At 37.2% G+C, this 21,406-nt stretch overlaps 1 protein-coding gene across 10 annotated transcripts in view; it reads right to left on the reverse strand.

Annotated features, from left to right (window-relative positions):
* MTA1 (metastasis associated 1) overlaps positions 1-21,406 on the reverse strand; it is a 239,907-nt gene that overhangs the window by 151,059 nt on the left and 67,442 nt on the right. For 9 of the 10 annotated variants that reach the window (XM_072629652.1, XM_072629661.1, XM_072629656.1 and 6 more), the window contains 2 exons: positions 12,483-12,550; positions 3,888-3,981 (listed from right to left, as the gene is read on the reverse strand). In XM_072629652.1, the coding sequence (XP_072485753.1) occupies positions 3,888-3,981; positions 12,483-12,550 (162 nt within the window). Of the gene's footprint in view, positions 1-3,887; positions 3,982-12,482; positions 12,551-21,406 lie in introns of those variants that run through there. The other variant, XM_072629659.1, reaches the window with a different exon arrangement.

Genomic DNA, 21,406 nt, shown 5'->3' on the forward strand with positions numbered 1-21,406 from the left:
CCCTAATCTCTTTCCACAGCTCTAGTTTCTACATCAAAAACTGCCCACTGGATCAGATGGTCTCAAAGGTCCTTTTCAGCTCTAAATTAGATCTCAAATGAAACATGTCCAAAATAGAAATTTCTTTCCCCAAAAACCCAATCCTTTTCTGAACTGCCCTGTTACTGTCAAGGATATCACCATCTTTCCAGTCACCCAGGTATTTTAATTCATCGTTCACTCCATATAACTCATCACCTGTCACATTTTGTCATTTCTATCTCCATAATATCTATTACTTAATAATATTCCTTACATATATCTTTTATTTATCTCCATAATATCCCTTTCATTCTATTTACAGGGCTAGATCAGGATCTTATCACTTCTCACCTGAACCACTGTTAATATGATCCTAATTTAATCTCCTTACCTTAAGCTTCTTTCCATCATAATCCATGAACCATACAGCAGCCAATGTGATTCTCCTGAAGAACAAATCTTACACCACTATTCAAATTTCAGAAGCTCTCTATTTCTTCTAAGATCAAATATGAACTCTGCTTAAAAGCTGAAGTCTTTCACAAGACTCTTTCCTACCTTCCCAGTCTCCTTAACCATTATAAGATGAACTCCTTGAGGGTAGCAATCATGTTTTTATCTTTCATTGAATCCACTATTATGTGTTAAATAAATACTATGAGAAATTCAAATACCAATTTTGCATTTTATACTCAATTCTGTAACTCTATTTTGTGTTTGATATAAAAACCCAAGCTTCTTTTTTGTCTCTAAGTGAAGAAGCTCATGAGTTCAAAAGTTCAATTTTTCTGAGAGTTAGATGCCAAAGTTTTAAGCTTTCCCACAATCACTGTTAATGAAAGAGAAACTCTGAGCTGGAGTTTAGAAGTACAATTCTCCCATAAAATTCTATGAGAATGCTTATCTCAGCAACACCTGCAAATCACTCCTGCCAAGAGAAGTTTGCATACTCCTGCATGCCTATGGCATTCTGTGTTAACCTTGAGAAGCAGATTAGCTGACCTTGTTCCATCTTTAGTATCTTCCTCGCCAGTTAAAAGTAGTCTTAAATCATACCCAGGCACCTTTGAGCCCGCTACTACAAGTTCACTATCACTGGCCTAGTAACGTAGTTTAGACTTATGAATTCACAAAAAAATTCCTTAGAGACAGAGATGTTGCCCTGATTTCACATACTGTGTATGCTCACTTTCATTAATTTAACCAATGCTGCCAATGTTATAACTAGTAGTATGATCTCACCTATTCTGGGCTGTTCTTTGTTCTATACTTATAAAATCGAGTTACATCTCCAGTTCTTGATCTTTGGCTAGTAACTAAGGGAGCCACTGACCCATCTTATTGTCAGGTTAATTCCCTATCAATAAAATGTTATCTTGCTATAAGAAACTTACCTTAGTTTACTTTAAATTTCACTCACACCAACTGACATTATACCCTTCACAAAATCTGTACTTCAGCCATACAGGCCTATCTGCTATTCCACACACATAATGCCTTCTTTTCTCAGTGTCTTTGTCCTAATTTTCCCCGTACTCACTCCTTACTCCTACTTCTTGGACTCTCTGGCTTACTTCAAGATTCTATTCAACTGCTACCATCTACATGAAGCTTTTCCTGATTCTGCCAGGGATTAGTGGGCTCCATCCCCAAACTATCTTGTATTAGTTGTGTGTATCTGTATGGGTGAATGCATGTATATATGTCTGTATCGCACACACGCACGCACGCACACACACACACACACACACACACGTATGCATATATGCTCTCTCCCTGATTAGAATGTGAGCTCCTTAAGGGCCAAGGCTGGCAACCGGAAAGGAGTGAAGGGGTATATGGGAGTAAGGAGGGAGAATGGAAGAATTTAATAAATGTTTGTTGACTGAATGTCTAATCAATTACTTACAAGATAAATCAATTTGTGGACACAACCCATTCTCAGGTTAGAATCTGGATTTCCTGGACACAAGGATCAGGGTTTAGATGTGGAAAGAGGTAAGAGACAGACTTATGGCAATCTTTAAAGTGCATTTCAGGACCATTCAAGAAATTGACAAGATTTAGTACAAAAAAAAAAAACCAAACAAACAAAAAAACCATAAAGTGTTGTATGAGTATGAGGAAATAACACAACTACCAGATTCAGAGGCCAAAATAAGTAGCACCAATTTTCTGAAAGCAATAGATTCTTCGATAATTACAGAAGGAAGATTTCCTTTCCATTTGAAAGTGAAACTTTTAGAGAAATTTATGACTTTGTGCCTAGAAAATGAAGACTGCGTTGGCATTTTACTTTTTTTAACATTGTCCTAGAAAAAACTTTATTTAAATTCAGTTTATGCTATGTTGATGAGGTATGAAAAGTTTATATACATACCATCACATCATCTAAAACTGCAAAATAATCATAACAGAAGTTCATTTTCCAGTAAGATTATACAGATGTTTCTTGTTTTTATTGATAATGGCTATTTTCTTACTTACTGAGCTTTTTTAGTTTTCTCAGCTACAAATTTGGATAATATCTCACAGGGCTGTTGTGAGGCTCAAGTTAAATGATTTATTTGAAACCTTAGAGCATTATTTCATTATCAGCTATTGCAGCTTCTGCTCTTCTTCCTACTAAAAGGAAAACACACTGAAGACCATTTAGCTCTCAATAACTCTATCATAAATACATCCTCAAGTTAGCTTAAGACAAATCAATCATTACTTAGTGTAGTGGTATTACCTACAAACTGACCTGAAAACAGAGACTCAATGAAATAAAATGTGTAGTGTTTCTCTACTATTTAGTAATGAGACCAAGGGATACTGCTGAGTTGTGAAGAATATAATGTTAACAGAAGTTTATTACATTGACTTATATTAAAATTCCATCCATCCCAAAGGTTCATATGGACTATTTATATCCTACCTATCTAGAGCCTTCTGAGCTCATACTGGTCTGATCAGACACATATGACCCCAACATACTGATGTCATTTTGGTCCTCTTCCAGTATGAAGGACAACAACCAATCAAACAGGAAAGAAAATTAAATCAATTTTCCTAAAGACTTATATCAGATTTAAACAAATGCTTTAATGATACTTTATTAAACATTTGTAAATTTTTTCATAAATTCTAACATTTCTATCTATCATTACATAAAGCTCATGAAAGTAAGCACTTAGGTTAAAGGGGAAGAAAATCTGACTCGAAACATGCAATGTAAAAGGGCAGAGCAGTATAGCAAATGAGTTAATTTTCCCACTCAAAGACATATGGAAACCTTTTGCAAAGGACAAGGAAGGAAGAAAAGAAAGAATTTCTGGACCTTTTCACCAAAATTAGGACTGAACAGTCTATAACTGAAGATATGACTAAAGGGTTTCAAGAAAGGCAGATAATTTTTTTAAGTTGGTTTTCCATTACTGCATTCATTCAGCAGGTCTCAGACATGTTTCAGTGGTATAATATTTCAAAGCAAGAAAACAAACGAAGGCTAAAAATGGTCTTTGCCATCATGTGCCAATGGAATGCCTCAATAATCAATGCTCAAAAAAAGAGGTATCATTTTATTAGCTTTTAGAATACAGTTCCTCTTTATCAAGGAGTAGTCAGGGTAGAGTCAAAGTCTGAATGCATTCTGAACACCAATCTGATAAAATTACTAGACATTACATTGACCGGCACCACACCAGTATCTGTGGCCTGTACTTAGGCTCTCAATTAGCCAGTGACAAGCACCCTCCCAGGTCCTGCTGTATTCCCAGCCCCAATGAGAAGAGTATGAGACAAGTGATTGCTCCCTCCCCTTACCTAACCTCACCCAGTCCCAGAGACCCAAAAGGAGGTGCAAGTCCCAAAGGAGCACTCACTTGCATGTTTGTCCGCCAGGGCAATCAGGGTGCTTGAGATGTCTCTCCTTCTGTAGAAACACACCACCTTGGCTTCCACATTCCCATTGGCTGTCTGTAATGGTGAAGGCACATGTGGGTTTGAGAAGCATAAAACAGAAAATGTCAACTAAGTGATTAACTTTCTCCATGAAGTTGTGCTATATTGGCCTGAGACAATCCTGAGATAACTGTCACAGTCCAAGCCTTTGTTCCCACTAGAAGTCCAAAGTATATACAATGTGCCCAATGATACAAGCTTTCTCCTTAAGGGAGACCAAAGACAGATGGTTGCCTACTCTGTGTGGTCTTTCCTATCATAACTGCATAAAATAATTCTGTGGCGTCAAATTCAGATAAAAACAGATCTCTGGGAGCCAAAAACTGACTTAGAAAACCACAAATTAACATTATCTATATTGTACTGTATTTTATTTACTGTATTTTTATCATTTCCCAACTGTATTTTAATCTCAGATGTACTTGGGAATTTTGGTGGTAGCATGGAGTCCAGGCAAGACTGACACCTATGGCATAGAACCATACTGACTTCAGTATACAACTATGAGAAATGAAGGAAAAAAAATTCAGCTTTTCCTTATTTTAATTCAACTCTTTCACAAGAAGAAATCTGACAAAAGCAGTGAGTCTCAATTGTTAATAAAGAGTTCAAATCCCTTTTAAAAAAAGGCTTATATTGTTAACTTGAAAGGAGTCCACTGCGGCTCTCTACACTAAAGAGTGTTAATGGTGTTTCCTAGTATGTTGGAAAACATTTGGATTTTTCAATCTCAAAAATTATTCTCCATGACAAAAAAGTATTAAGTGATTTCTCTTAAGTTTAGTCACTGTTTAAAAACAAAAATATTCTTCACAAAAGTTAGGACCGCTAACTGTCAGGGGAGAAAGACATGCTGAAAGAAGCTTTGGTGCTAAACATCTTGTCTGAAGTTAGTACCAACAGTGGTAAAATGTATGGTGACAGAGAAGGATTAGGGAAAGAAATATGAAAGGAAACAAAAATGCTAGAAAATGGGCTAGGGAAAAAAGGAAACACGATCTGAAAATTCACACTTCAGAGAAAAGGTAATCCAACACTTATCGGGAGGCAACTATAGATGAGAAGTGGCCTGAGAAACACTGTGGGGCAATGGAGAAAACAAAGTTCACTGAGTACAATAGCAAAAATCTTATTAATTGAGAATGACTCTAACTACAGATTTCCACTAATAACACTAAAATACAAAGAAAGGGCAAGAGCCTAAGAAAAGACAACTTTTATTTAATGACAACCAGGACAATGAACAAAGAGGAACAAAAATGCAATTGACATCACTAAAGAATACCTGGAAAGTGGGTAACAAAGTTTCCCACCTAAACTGTCCTGAGGGTCATCAATGGGTCTGGAAAACTGGGTAGAACAGTTCTGAGTATATCTTCCTAGTCCTTTATTTTCAAGAAATGTTCTAATTAAAGTACTGTTACTATTATCCTGAAGATCCTTATTTCTTCTGTTGATTTTTCTATCCATTGAACCTGATTCTCTCCCTTTTGGAATTACACAGAGACATCAAAGAACAATGGAAATCTTTGCCCTAGCAGAGTTTCAGACAGTTTGGTCTACCATCATACAGAACCCAGAACTTCAAATATTGTTGGGTTCAAGGGCTTAGCAGGGGAAACAGAACTCCTAGCATGAAAAAAAACAACAGAAGTTATGTTTAGAAAAGGAAAGAAAGCTCCCTCCTTTAAAATAAGGCTGTGACTTCTCAATGTCAAAAAACTTGGGCTTCTGGGATACACAAAAATAGCTTATTTTTATTACGGGAAAACATAAAGGAACATAACTATAAGCTTCTCCACAGCAGAGACCGCCCTTCTGCAATTAAGTCAAGTGTTCACAGAAAATTCTGAACTTAAAAATTAACAATTTCATACTACACTGACCAAAAAGTTAACTCCTGGGAAGGGCCAAAGTTAGTTAAAAAAAAACAAAACACCAAAGTCAGTGTCTTGAGGTTTTAAACAGGCTATAAATGAAGGATTCTAGTGATTTCATCTTGATTACATGTGGATCTAAAGAACAGGTTGAGAGTCAGGTCCTAGGAAGTTGGAAGGCATTTTCCCAAGCAAATGCTATTAGAAACAGTGTGTTGAGTAACCAAGTGTGCCCAAAATTTTATTTTTTTTTAACCTATAAAGTATTTGGCACAGTACCTGGTACAATAGCAGGCAGTGTAATTGATTGGTATCAACAGAATACTCTTTCACCCTGATAGAAACCCCAGGTATAGCAATGATCCTATACAGGAGTATACTCAGTTCTAAAGTGGCATAGTAGACACAAGTGTTGGACTTGATGTTAGGAAACCCCCAAGCTCAAATCCAGTGTTCAACACTTACTAGCAAGTAAGCTGAACTTTCAATCTCTTTCTGCTCTATAAAATAGGGATAAAAACAGCACCTTCCTCCCTGTTGTCAGGATCAAATGAAATAACATATATAATGCTTTTACAAACTTCAAAGCACACTGTAAATGTGCTGCTACATTAATGAGCCTCAAATAGAAAACAAGTGGAACGCTGTATTCAATTTGGGGTGCCATCTTTTAGTAAAGGCGATAACAAACTGGAACTGTACCTGTTGTTATCAAGATAGGTCCGGCTTCCCTTTTAGGGGACAGAGAGGTCTTCTTCAAGATGAGGTATGAATTTACTGTTTTGGTTTCCTTCCCCACCCCTACCTCCCCAAGCATAAAATATCCAGGTTTTACTTTAATTCTCATTATTCAGGACAGACACCATTCTGACTTAGTGTTGCTAACTGCCAGGGGGAAAAGGAGAGAAAAAGAGGACTGCAGAGTAGTTCTTCAATTGAATTAACATTCCTTTTAATCTTCGAAATCCTTTCACTGCATTCAAATCCTGAACCTAAGTCACTGAACTGATCTGATCTAGAATAATATTATCTACCTACACAAGAGAAGAGAGTCTCAGGCTAGGCCAATCACTCCCTTGGTATTCTAAACTGGAGGACAAAGAGCCTTGTAACAGCCCTTATAATGGGTGAACTGCAACATAATAGCTCTAACAATGGCATTAAGGGTTAAAACTGAATCAAAAAGATTCAGGAAATATCAATTAGCTAAGAGACTGTAATTTGTAGCCACCAGAAGGACCACAGGGAGCAAGATCATTTGCAGGGCAGTGTACCTGGAGGCTCTAGCCATGGGTTTAGGAGTGGAGAGGAGAGCAAAAGGGTAAGCCCTAGGGCAGACCTCAGAAAAATAACAGTAAGAAGGACCTGTGACTTGGGGCATCATTCCCCATACCTTGGGACTAGAATTTGATTACACTAATAGCTGCTAAAAACAAATAAAAATAAATAAATAACAATGAGTAAGCACAGGAGAAAACTCAACCACAGATCTACTATGGGGATGGAGAAGATCTGGGTTTATATTCAGAGGAAGAAAACAGAGCCAAAAAAAAAAAGCCACTTCTTTTTCAAGGAAAAATGTCAAATGATCCCAAGCCTAAAAAGAGTTCTTGAAGGAACTTAAAAAGCTCTTTAAAAATCAAATAAGAAAGATGAAGGAAAACTTAGAGAAAAATAAGAGCAATCCAAGAAAAGTACGAAAAGAAAGTCAACCAATTCAAAATAGAGAATTAAAAACTTAAGAAAATAATTCCTTGGAAACTAGAATTGGGCAAAAGCAACCTAATGACATTCTAAGCCACCAAGAAATAACAAACCAAAATCAAAAGAATAGAGAAGTAGAGGAGAGTGTGAAACATTTCATCACACAAACAACTAATCTGGAGAACAAACTGAAGAAAAATAATGTAAGAATAGTCGGCCCATACCTGAAAATTACAATAAAAAATTTTGATACAATATTACAAGAAATTATCAAGGAAAATTGCCCTGAAGTTCTAGAACAAGGCAAAATAGCAATAGGAAAAATCTACCAAACACTACCTGAAAGAGATCCCAGGAAGAAAACTTACAGCAGTATCATAGCCAAGTTTCAAAGCTCCCAGGTTAAACAGAAAATATTGGAAGCAACAAGAAAAAAAATTTAAATATCACAGTTACAATAAGAATTACATAAGACCTATTCACTACTACACTGAAGGACCTTAGGTCTTGGAATACCATATTTTGTAGAGCAAAAGAACTGGGGTTATGACAACGGGTAACTTAAGGTAAAATTTAAAGTTAAGTATAATCCTGAACTTTAAAAAAAAATGGACACTTAATGAACTGAAAGACTTACAGGTATTTGTTACAGAAACAGCAGAACTTAAGGGAAAATCCAACATATAACATATAGGAGAAATGTATGATAAACATTAAAAGCCAATTATAAGGGACACAATGAAGTCAAATTGTTTACTTCTTACATGTGAAAATATTATCAACACTCATGACTCATAATTATTTGGGTACTCTGAAAAAAGGGGTGGGCTGAGATGAATGTAATGGAGTGATTCTAAAAAGAGAAACATACAAATGAAGCATGAAAAGAAGAATGGATACAGAAGAAGCTAGTAGGAGGAAGGGCAGGTAGTGCTGGAACCTTACTCTCATCAGGAATGAATGGGTTAAAGAGAGAACAACATACATATCTAAAAGGGTATAAAAGAAATAAGAAGGCAAGGGAATAGAGTGGGGAGAAAATAGGGGAGGGGCTCTTGGAGCGACGGATAGATTAAGAAATAGGAGGACAAGGGAGTGTATAGAAGTAAAGCAGAGAAGGGATAAAAATAGGGTAAGAAGGGGAGTGAAGAAAAATAGGAAGAAGAAAAACACAAAAAATTATTGCTTAGAATGTGAAAGTGGGATGAATTTACCCAGAAAATGGAAACTGACAGCAGATTAAAAATTTGAATTCAACAAAGATAAAATAAAGGGCAGGAGTAGAAATACATTATGTAAAAAAAGTATCATGATCTCAGACAAAGTTAAAGCTAAAGTAGATTTAATCAAGAGAAAAGAAACTATACTATGTATCAGCAATATTATTCAATATTGTTTTAGACCATTTATAATAACTAGACAGTATAAAATACCTGAGAGTATATCAGCCAAAACAGACACAGGAACTATATGAACATAAACATAAAATACTTTTTATACAAATAAAGTTAGATTTAAATAACTGAAGTAATATTTATTGTTCATGGGTAGGTAAAGCCAATATAACGAAAAAATTACAATTTAACTTATTTATTCAATGCCATCAAATTAAATCACTAAAAATTTATCTGAGTTAGAAAAAAAATAACGAAGTTCATACGGAAGAACAAAAGGTCAGGAACTTCAAAGACACCAGGGAAAAAAGATGTAAAGGAAACATACTCACCAGTACCAGACCTTTATAAGGTGAGAGCATTGTAGACATATAAAATGGATAATTTTAATTATTTTAAATTAAAATTTTCTTGTAAAAATAAAACATATGCAGCCAAAAATAGAAGGAATGCAGAAAACTGGAGGAAAAATATTCATAGATAATCTCTCAGGCAGGATGTGATTGGGTTGAAGTGTTGCTGTGTTGTAGTAAATGATAAGCTGGTTGATTTAGAAAAACATGGGAAGACTTGGACTTCTGAAGGAAGTTTCTTTAGAGAAATAGATGATAAGCGAAAATAAGCATAGTATGGTCTTACATAAGTGTATGTTTATATATGTATGTATATGTGTATGTGCATATGACAGATACACATAGACAAATGGACAGACAGACAGATAGATGATGGATAGATCAGAGCTTAATTGTGGCCTTCCTTAAGATTATGGGGAGGATGGGGGAAGGGAGAGGGAAAACTAAAGTAAAAAGTGCACAGCAAAGAACAAAAGAAAACATACAAAGAAGCAAAGAAAAGCTGGACAGCTTTGAAAACTATGTGTAGTGTCTATTACATAGGTTTTCTTGAAATAGCAATTTAGTGTTTTATGTTGAATCCTCCCATGTTCTGCTGTGTATACATAGCAGTTTTTTTCTTTTCTTGTTTTGTATTTATGTTTAAAATAAATTTTTTAAAAATTGTCATTACTACTGACAAAAACCACATTCATTTCTACAGATGAATCATGATAGTGCCAAAGACTTGGCACTATTTTGGTGTTGAGAACTTTATTTTCTGGGTATTCAGTAACTGTACTTGCTAGGCACCTGGAGAGGCAGCTGCCCAGTCTCACATATTGTTTCCCTGGAGGACAGCTGTGAGACCTCAGATGAAAGCAGGACCAGAGATCTAGGGGGTGGTGCTACTGCCAGGGCTCTTGTTTAGCATCCCTACACCCACCTCATCAGAGGCATACATACAGGGACAAGCACTGGTGGCAAGGATGGCAGACTCATTCTCCACGAGGGTTGTTCCCCTCTCTGAAGGCTATATGAACCAGCTATGCCTAGACAGAAGTAGGGCCAATCTAGTGGAGAGTATTACTCTTTTGCTAATTTGTTATTACTCATATCAAATTTAACTCTTATGGCTGGCTTTGAAGGGCCTCTACTAACTCCCCTGAATTCTCTAATCTTATCTCTCCTGAACAGGAATTTTCTAATTTAGCTCAAAACCTATTTCTATTATCCCTTCCTATAAGACCCTCTCCTTATCTCTCTTCCTTCCTTTCAGATCTTGCCCACCCCTCAACATTCCAGTCAACTTCAATCTCCCTATGAAACTGCATATAAACTACTTTGTAATCTGATCTGAACTATTATTGGAACTTAAGCATTATGACATAAAATCTATGACATGGCCTCGTTGTTGTTGTCATTCCATCATGTCTCACTCTTTGTGACTCCATGGACCATACTATCCAAGGTTTTTTCTTGGTAAAGATACTGGAGTGGTTTGCAATTTCCTTCTCCAGTGGATTAAGGCAAACAGAGGTGAAGTGACTTGCCTAGGATCACACAGCTAGGAAGTATCTGAAGATGGATCTGAAATCAGATCTTTCTGACTCCAGGCCCAGCACTCTATCCACTGAGCCATCTAGCTACCTTATGGTCTCATATGGCCTCAGTATTTAGAATAGAAATAGAGCAAGAATAACAATAAATATTTAAAAATTTACATTTAAATAAGCTTTCAAGTTTACACAGAATTTTTTTCACAGAAATTCTAGTCATAGTCAACATAATCCCAACACCCCTCATCTTATAGACCTCAATTTACAGATGGGCAAAGTGCTTTACTTGCTCAAGATTACAATGATTAAGCATCCAATCTGAGAATGGAACCCAAATCTTCATTCTTTGACCACTGTTCTTTCCATTATTTCTTGTATGTGAGTCTTATATTTCCAATTATCTATGATGCTAAATGACTGTAAACATTTTTTTATCCTCAGTGTTAAAGATGCAATAGGTGCTGAAAACATATTGACATATATATTAACATCAGAATCATCAGCATTGGGGCGTAAGGAAGAAAGAAGAGGATTTGCTTAAATAATCAAATAAACAATTACAAAGCTATCAATTAACTAACCCTTAGTATTTAAAGAATGCTTGATTTTGAGGCTGGTACCTAGAAGATATCTCAGGTAGTTCAGATCTTCAAAGATTTGCAATTTCATTGAACAAATAAGACACATATCTATAAGCATACCTATAAAATGTCTAAACTAAAAATACAGTGCAAAGATGATACATACAATGAGTAGCATCTGTAGGGCAGGAGAAACTAGAGAAGGTTGGGGTTTCACAGATATAAGTAAAGATGATAATAAAAAACATTCTAGCCAAGACAGGAAGCTATAAAGAGGTGCTGGACAGATGCCATATTTTTCTTTTAAATAACAGTACTCTGTTACCATCAGATATCATGGGAGATTACACTTGTACGTCAAGGGACTGAGTCAAGAGTGTTAAAACTCAGAAAGAACAAAAAACTAACAAAAAATGTTGAAAGAAATAAGAAAACCTATGTTTGGAACAATACAAAGATCAAATAAGAACAAAGTTGCTCAAAGCATATGGGACTACAAAATAAGTAATAGGACATTCCCTACAAGGGAGAATGATAGTCAGACTAGGGAGGATTGGTGGAAAAGCACTATACAAAGAAAATGAAATGTAAGTAAATGAAGGGATAATAAATGGTTCTCAGTAAGGTCAAGTGACAAGATGTACTGAAAAAAGGCAAAGTAGATGGATTATGGATTTGTTTTAAATAAACAAAAACTACAGATTAAGAATTATTATAAGTAAAGCTGATGCAAGTTTTGGTGAAATGGGTTTATGGGGAGTGTCAACCTAAGTCATGATATACTGGTGTCATCAATTTGTCTATATTCTAGAATCTCAGAAGTAACTTACAAGCAGCATGGCACAGTAGACAGAACACTAGACTTAAGAGTCAAGCAGACCAGGGTTTGAGATTCAACCTCCGGGAGTTAATTTCCTTATTTGTAAAATGAGGATACCACATAATGCTCAAATAAGTTAATATATGTTAAATATTTTACACACCTTAAAGCACTATGTAAATATCAATTACTATTAATAATCATATTAAGTCTAAAATCCCGGCACAAAATAAATTAGCATCACATTACCTTATTGAGTTCCTCTATTCTTCTTATCAAGTATGGGTTACTTGAAGAATTTTCAAAGTAGACATAATCTGAAAATGTTCACAAAAGAAAATGTCAAATACAAATGAATCCCATGCACTCAGTAAAACCTCCCTCTTCTTCTTCCCTCAGCTATGTTAAGGTTTTCCTCAAACCAAATGAAATATAGCTTTTGCTTAATTTAGCTATTCCAAATCAAAGATCAGAATTCAGGACCTCATGAAATTTCAAGTCTCCCCAAGTTATGGATGATCTCCTCCCACTCCAACTCTTGAGTCTAATAGTTACTATCTTACCCAGTATCCTATAAGTGAATTGTAGGAGTCTTGGTTTAAATCAGTAATTTCTTTCCTGGAGCTAATACTTCAGGAAAAGAGAACAAGGTATGATAACACTGGGAAGTCAGATGGGAGGCCAATAGGAACACAGCTGTTACATATGGGGAAGCTTCCTGGGGAAACTCATGGTCCCAAAGATAAGATGAAATAATTAGAAGCATATGGTTCCAGTATTTCCATGGCACTATTTAGAGGCACCAAATAGTAGAAATATGGCTAAAGCATGTGACAACAAAGCCCATGCTGGATAGTAGGATAGCATGGAAGCAGAGAAGCATGGGCAAGAAAAACAATTTGAAGCTGAGAGGTATGGTACAGTGGTGATAAACATAGTTCTTAGTCCTGATTTACCTAAATGGAGGTGAACAATGTGATAAATATAATGATCAGGTATGGCTGTGTTGTTCTTTCCTTGCGGCTTCTTTTGCTCTAAATTCCATATATACAGAGAGAACCAAAATTGGGAAAGAAATCAAAATAAGGCAGGACTATAAACAGCCTAGTACTTCCTATCTGAATGGAACTATCTTAACTTATTCCCAATATTCCCTCTTCATAGGAGGGGGCAAACTTACTACCAGGTATACCTCTATGATAATTTCATGATATGATCATTTCCAAATGGATTTGTCAATAACAACTATCCTACTCCCATTCCGAAGGAGGCAAGCCCAACAGATATCACCCCTTCCTTGCCCACAACCTCACCGCCACATGAATGATTTCCCCCACTGCCACAATGTCCCACAGACAATGATGCTAAGATGCTATACTGGCATTCTACTATCAATTGCTATCCCTATGGTTAACAACTCCCACTACTAGAAGTCAGCTACTCCCATTCCATCATCTCCTTTTTTCCCCATTCATGCTAATTTTCCTCAGACCTACCTCTCTGACATCTTATTCTAACCCAACTAAAATTTTGTATTGTAACCTTTGTTCAAGAACTAACAACCTTTTCTTCGTCTAGGAAATTTCTTCTTGTGTTACATCCTCCTACTTGTAGTCACAGAGATCTAGTTTCCTCCAAAAATATATATTGGCTACAAATTCCACCATTTGCTATATCTTCTCATCTCCCCATCCCTTCCCAAACCCTTCTCCTGTTATTCCCCTTCCCTGCCCCACCCCCTCTGTCAGAGAGGGAATCAAAATACTCCTTGTTACTCACTGGCACTTCCAGACTCTCCCTTTGGTGCATATAAGTAATACCCTAACTTCCCAGTTTCTTAATCTATTCAACTCCCATGACCTACTCTTGATTATACCTAAGCTATAATCATTTCTCTCATATTAATAACTAATTATTGTACTGAAACCAAGGTTTTTCTCTTTTTTTTATTTCGTCATCCAGAAAACAACCAATGTGGGAAATCTTTCTAAAAGACTTACCCAGGCAGGATAGCTGAGATCTTATCAAAGACAATAAAAGAAATTCTAAGTTTAGGCTAATAGTTGCATTCCCACTCATTGTGTTTTACTTAGACAGATCTCTTTGTCAGGTGATATGGAAACTGGTAAGTCTCTTTGACCAAGATTTAGGTGATCCAATTCATATACTCCCAAACCCTCACTGTAATATAGCCCAGCTTCTCATGGTAATATTTCCTCACTAACTGTTAATCAATCAGAGCTGACTGACACCCTCCTGAAAATCTGCTCTTCCAATGGCATATAAACTGTGAGCCCACTGCCATGAGGAGTCTTTGGTCTAAGAGAGAGATGGACAATTGATCATCCTTTTATTAAAATGTTGGTATTATTACTAAAATGATTAACTCACCAGAAATGATGTCTCTCAAACCTTTTTAAACACCACAGCTAAACAGTTACAACCTTGACCTTCATTCAACCAAAAGCATTCAAATGCTGTGTTCATAAATTCCAAAATTCTTTTACCTGATCATTACTGCTTATAAATTTCATCTTTCCCCTAAGCAGGGGTAAGGTAACCTACAGCCTCGAGGTCAATGCTGCCCTCTAGGTCCTCAAGTGGCCCTCTGACTGAATTCAAACTTCACAGAGCAAATACCCATACCAAAAGGATTTGCTCCATAAAACTTGGGCTCAGTCAAAAGGATGTACCCAAGGACCTAGAAAGCCACACGTGGCCTTGAAGTCAAACATTCCCCACCCCTGCAACCTAACTATTTTCATCAGGACCTCCATTCCCTCCTCTCTGTAGTTCTTTGCTAGGCCATCAACACTGCAATGGCTCCCCTGCCTACCAACCCTTTGTGAATCAACTCAGCTAACTTTACTAGATTCCAATTACTTATCCTCAATTACTCGTCCTCAAGCTCTAAATACCATCTTTCTTCATTGTTTCTATTTGTATGTTGCTGAACCAAGTTGGAGTGATTACAAAACTCACTGACTCTAATACAAATTAATGTTATCGAATCTCATTTGGAAGGCAGTAAGGTGGCCCAGAGATAGAACACTGGACCCAGAATCAGAAGAATTTAAGTTTGAATCCTGCCTCAGACAATTACTAGCTGTGTGACCCTGGACAAGTCACTTAACCCTGTTTGCCTCAATTACCTCATCAGTAAAATGAGCTAGAGAAGGAAATGGCAAACTACTCCTATATCTTTGTCAAGAAAACCCTAAAATAGGGTCATGAAGAGCCTGACATGACTAAAATGACTGAACAACAACAAAAATCTCATTTGGAGGAGGTAGCTAAGTGGCTCAATGGATAGAGCTCTGGGCCTTGGACTCAGGAAGACCCAGGTTCAATTCTGGTCTAAGACACTTACTGGCTTTCATCTAGGCAAGTCACTGTTTGCCTCAATCCACTGAAAAAGGAAATCAAAATCTTTGCCAAGAAAACCCCATGAACAATATGGTTCACAGGGTTACAAAGGGCTGAACAAAAATCTCATTTGAGAGGGCCCAAATGAAAGGGCTCTTGCAGCTAAGCAAGTATTCTATTCCTCACTAATTAATTTGCTATCCCATTCTCAATAATAGGTTTTCCAAACTTTTCCCTGCTTGCTCAAGCTTCAACAGGCACCTTTTAACCACACCCTCTTGGCCAAGAACCTTACCTTATACATCATCTGAAAAGCTGTGTTCATTCAGAGCTCTCCCTTCCATCCCTCCTCATCTCATAACATTACTTTCTCCTTTATCTGCTGTTACTCTATTATAAAGAGCTGACCCATCTAATTGAAATGGCAAAGTTTTCTGCACTTTCTAAGACATTCCTCTCAACTTCTCCAGCAAAGTGTCTCTATTATCATCTCTATTCTTTTGTCTCTGACCTCTCCTGATCTCAAGGGTGGGCAATCTGCAGCCTCAAGGCCACATGTGTGGTCTTCAGATTAAGTCCAAATTGTACAGAACAAATCCTTTTATTAAAGAGATTTGTTCTGTGAAGTTTGGATTCAAAGGGTCACACTTGAAGACCTAGAGAGCCACACTGACCTCAAGGCTAGAGGTTCCCCACCCCAGTAGCTAGCTCTTTCCCTGCTACCTACAAACAGATTTACACATTTGCCAAATTCTAAAAAATAAAACTAAATAATTCTTATTGAAGAACCACTGCCTAATTTCAAAATGGTAAAAGGATATGAATACTGTATTCAGACAAAGAAATCCAAGCTATCAAGAATCACACGAAAATATGAAGTAATTCAATAACAGACAACTACAAATAAAACTAATTCTGAGGGACTAACTCACAACCATGAGATAGGTTAAGAAGACAAAAAAGGAAAATGACAAATGTTGGAGGGGTTATAGTTAAACAGATACAGTAATAAGCTGTTCACAGAGCTGCAAACTTGCCCAACCATTGTGTAACACAATATGAACTGTCCAGAAAGTTGTTAAATTGTGTATACCTTTTCACTTAGCAGTACCATTACTATATACTATAACCTAATGAGATGAAAGAAAAAGGACACATACATATGAAAACATTTATAGCACCTTTTTCATGATGGCAAATTAGGGAATGAATATGAACATCATGGAATACTACCATGCTATAAGAAATGATTGAAGAGGATTTCAGAGACTTTCATAAACTGATACAAAGTGAACAGAATCAGAATAATTTATATAATAACAACATTGAAAAGATAATCAACTTTGAAAGATTTAGTAACTCTAATCAACAACATAATGACCATTCATAATTTTCATAAATGAAACATGCTATATCCACCTCCAGACAGAAAACTGATTTGGAAACAGAGTGCAGATTGAAATTTTTTTTTCAACAAGCATAATCCAAGAATGTCTCGTATGACTACATATATTTGCAATGAGTTTTGTTTTTCTTGCCTTCTCAGTGGGTAGGGGAGGGGGGAAAGGGAGAGAATTGGGAACTGAAAACTAAATAAATTTTAAAAAAATAATGAAAGTAGCACAGAGTTGGGTGCAGAAGGACTTTGCCTCTAGGCAATCCCAGGAAAATGGGGCAAGAGAATGTAGAGGGAGGCCATGGGGTAGAAGAATTGTGAGGGAATGAAGAGTAGAAGGCCAAAAAAAAGTTGCTTTTCTTTTCTGCAGGAAATGACTTGGGTTCAATAACCCAGAAACAACCAAGCTGTGTGTTTCTTGGCTTTTCATAATGAGATATTTTCTCTTCCCATCTCCCAATAGTGGTAAAGTTTCAGTAGCATAAGTGATACAGAAAGAGAGGCTACTGACTGTGTCAAAACATTTCTCCATGATCTTGTGAGAGAAACCAAGGATTCCAATTGAAACATCTGTATCATCTCCAAAATGGATACCAAGATCTACCACATAAGGGAAGAGCAGCATCAAAGAAGAGAGAAGAGCCCAGAGTAAGAAATGTAAACAGGAGAATGAAAATTTTCCAGTACTTTGCTTAGAATGGAGGAATATTCTGGATAAGTCTCTTCTTGTTTTACCAATTATTTATCCTTGTGGTATAGTCAATAACAGCTCAAATTATTGGGAGACATCCCCTATGCATAGAGATGTATGATTCTGGCAAGTTTATCATCAACTCCAATGCCCTCTAGGTGAATGTACTATTTGTACTCAGTAAAGCTGGTAATGCCATCTAGTTCTATAATATTTCTGATCTGGATTTCAAGGTGTCTGGCTAGTCAATCAATAAACATTTATTAAGCACCTAAAATGACAGTACAGGCCCAAGTCAAAACCTTGACCCTAAAAGAATTTGAGTCCCATTTGTCCATAGGTCATGGAAAATCCCACCTTGAACTCTCCTAAAATCTTCCCACTTGATCTGGCCTAAATCTATTACCTTTAAACTAGCCTAGCCCTCCACTGTCTGTTGCCTCCGACTACTTCCCACCCTTGATCCTGTGGGAAACAAGGAAGGAGTTCTGTTTACACAAGTTAAAACTTCCAGCTTTAAATGATCAGAGTTGTGACCTAGCACAGTCAGGTAAAAGGTCAGAAACTTGTGCGCAGGCTTGCCAAGCTGTTTGAGGGAAAGCCTATCAGAGAGGAGAACATGAAGTCATGTGGTCATTGGATGGTGTGGTGGGAAGTACAAAATTTGGAATAGTATACAGCACTGGTCTGAACAGAAGTCTTCCTGTAGCCTTACTTGGGAGCTACCTGTTCATTCATGGGGAATGAACGTAGAAATTAATACAAGCTTTCCTGATTTCACACAAGGATTGTTCTTTGTTTAAGGTGAGCACAGTTAGTGGCTTGTTGGTTGGGTTCATTTCTCACAATTCCATCAAAATCCCATTTTCTTGGTTCCTGGTGTCTGACTTCTAGCTACTGGCCACTCCCATCAAGACCCTCCCTAAACTCCTCCTCTAATCATCCCAGACTACTTGGCCAAACCTAGATCCTTCCCATAATTTTTCTGTATATAAGACCCATCCCATTTCCATGAAGGTACTCAGATTCCCTAAGAATATGATAAGATTTGATACAGTTTCTTAGGAATCTGGCCAATAAGGTGGATCTTTAATAAAGTTTGTCTTTCTCTGGCTGGAAGAAGGCTTGAGTCAAATTCATTCAGGCAAGATCCGGCGTGTCAGTATTTTGGAGTCCTGAGCACTCCACAAAATAGATCAAGCATTGTACTAAACACAGGGAATACAAAAAGAGGTAAAAGACAGCCAAATTAATCACATTAATCATAAATTAATGGTGGAAAAAAAAGCAAACAAAAATGTACAAACTATACACAGGATAAATAAGATAATTTAGAGAGGGAAGGTACTAAAATTAAATGGGGTAGAGGTATTTTAGTTAGGACTTAAAGGAAGGCAGGATGCCAGTAAGCAGACATGAGGAGAAAGAGCATTCCTGGCATAGGGAACAGCCAAAGAAAGCCAAGACATAGAATGCTTGTTCTATGAGCATCAAGAAGGCCAGTGTCACTGGACTGAAGAATTATGTGGCAGCGAGCAGGAAATGTAAGAAGGAGCTAGGTTAAGAAGCTAGGTTATAAATTTTCTATTTAATCTGGGAGACAAATGAGAGTTACCAATGTTTACTGAGTTGGAGTGGAGAAAGAGAGGAATGTGAGAGACATGGTCAGACCTGCACTTTAGCTAAATCACTTTGGAGGATGGATTGGAGTAGTGAGAGATTTAAGGTAAGCAGACTGACCAATAGACTTCTGAAATAATCCCGGTGGTCAAGTGATAGAGGACTACCCTAGTGTGGTGACAGTGTCAGAGGAGAGAAGACAAAGTATTCAAGATATGCTACAAAGGTGAAACTGAGAATCTTGGCAACAGAGTATATTGAGAGGAGGCAGCTGTGAGACACATGACTTCTAGATTATGAGCCTAAGATAGTGCTGCCTTTCAAGGAACAGAGAAGATAGGATGTGGGGAGAGTCTGAGGGAAAACTAAGGAATTCAGTTTTAAACATGTTGAACTTAAGATGTCCACTATACATCCAGTTTGAGATATCTGAAAGGTAGTTAAGAGATGTGAGATTGAATGTCATTGAAGTAAGAACAGGATTGAAATAAGACTAAAGACTCATTAGCATAAAGATTGTAATTTAAACAATGGGAATTGATATGATCACCAAGTGAAGTAGTATAGAGGGAGAAGAGGACCTAGGCCAGAGTATTATGGGACACCCCCCATTACTAGGTATGACCTCGAGGATCCATCAATGGAAACTGAGAAGGAATGACAGGTGAGAGGAGAACCAGGAGAGAGTAATATCCTAAAGCCCTAGAGAAGAAGTATCAAGAGTGTGTTCAACAATGTCAAAGGTTACAGAAAGGTTGAGGAAAAAAGGATTGAAAAAAGGCCACTGGATTTTGTAATTAAGAGATCATTGGTAACACTGGAGAGAGAAATTGTGGTGGTTAAGAAGAGAGTTACAAAGAAAGATTGTATACACTTACTATAGATAGTTTTCTCAAGTAATTTAACCACAATGGGCAGAAGAAATACACAACAATAGCAGGAATGAAGGATCAAGTGAGGGTTTTTGATGGATGAGGGAGATGTGAATAAATTTGCAGGCTGTAAAGAAGGAACCAATAGGCAGGGGGAGACTGAAAATAAGTGACAGAATGGGGATGACAGAGAGGGAAATCTACTGGAGCAGTCAGAATGGAACAGAATCACTTGAAAGAGATGGAATAAGGCCATCTCTTCATGTAAGAAAAGGGTGAAGGAAGAGAAAGTGGCAGAAGGCATCTGAGTAATATGAGTTGAGGATGATGAGAGAAGGAAATAATGATGAATGGCCTCAATTTTTCTGTAACATGAGGCAAGGTCTTCAGCTTAGATGGTGGGAGAAGAGGGAGCCATGAGATGTGTGAAGAGGGATTAAAAGGTTTGGATGAACCACTGTGGAGAATAGGATAGTAAATTGGTTAAGATGGGTATTAGAGGATTGCTTAGCAGCAGTGAGGGCACAGCTGAGATTGTATAACATAAATCTATAAAGGACCCAGTCAGAACAATTGCATGATCTTCTCCATCTTCATTTAGCAGCATACGTGTAGGAACAAAGGATGGTAGCAGTGATCGAAGGCTGACGCTTGGCAGGGAACAAGTAGCAATATGAAGGGGGCTAGGGACTAAAGAGAAGAAGACAATATAAAGTTGAACTTTGTCACCATGGGCTCAAGATGGGAAAAAGAGAAGAGAGTAACTAGTGCAGACTTGACGGCCCAGGAATTGAGGTCATGGTGTGGAAAAGGTAAGAGATGGCAGAGAGAGAGGGGTGAAAAGCCAATAGATCAGGGTCAAATATGGAGATGTCAGTATTCTTGTACATGTAAGTAGTACATTTGTGGGTGATGGTGCAATCAAGGCTATGACCATCTTTATGTGCATCTGCAGTGGGGTGGAGAAACAGGTCACAGGAGGCAAATAAATGAAGAATTGAATGGTTAAGGTATTTGAGGGAGAGGCAATATGTATGTTAGAGCTCCTTAGTATAAGAGCATGAGTTGGAAGGAAAAAAAATTGTAAGCCACCTACCAAATTTATTGAGGAAGGAGGGGGAGTAACCTAGAGGTCAGTGGACAACAGTAACCAGGACTTTGGTAAGGGTGGTACAGATAAACCTCAAAGGGAAGTGGGGGTTAATGAGTGAGGGAGGTAGTAATGGAG

This window comes from Notamacropus eugenii, chromosome 1 (assembly GCF_028372415.1).
Source record: "Notamacropus eugenii isolate mMacEug1 chromosome 1, mMacEug1.pri_v2, whole genome shotgun sequence".
Lineage (NCBI taxonomy): Eukaryota > Metazoa > Chordata > Mammalia > Diprotodontia > Macropodidae > Notamacropus > Notamacropus eugenii.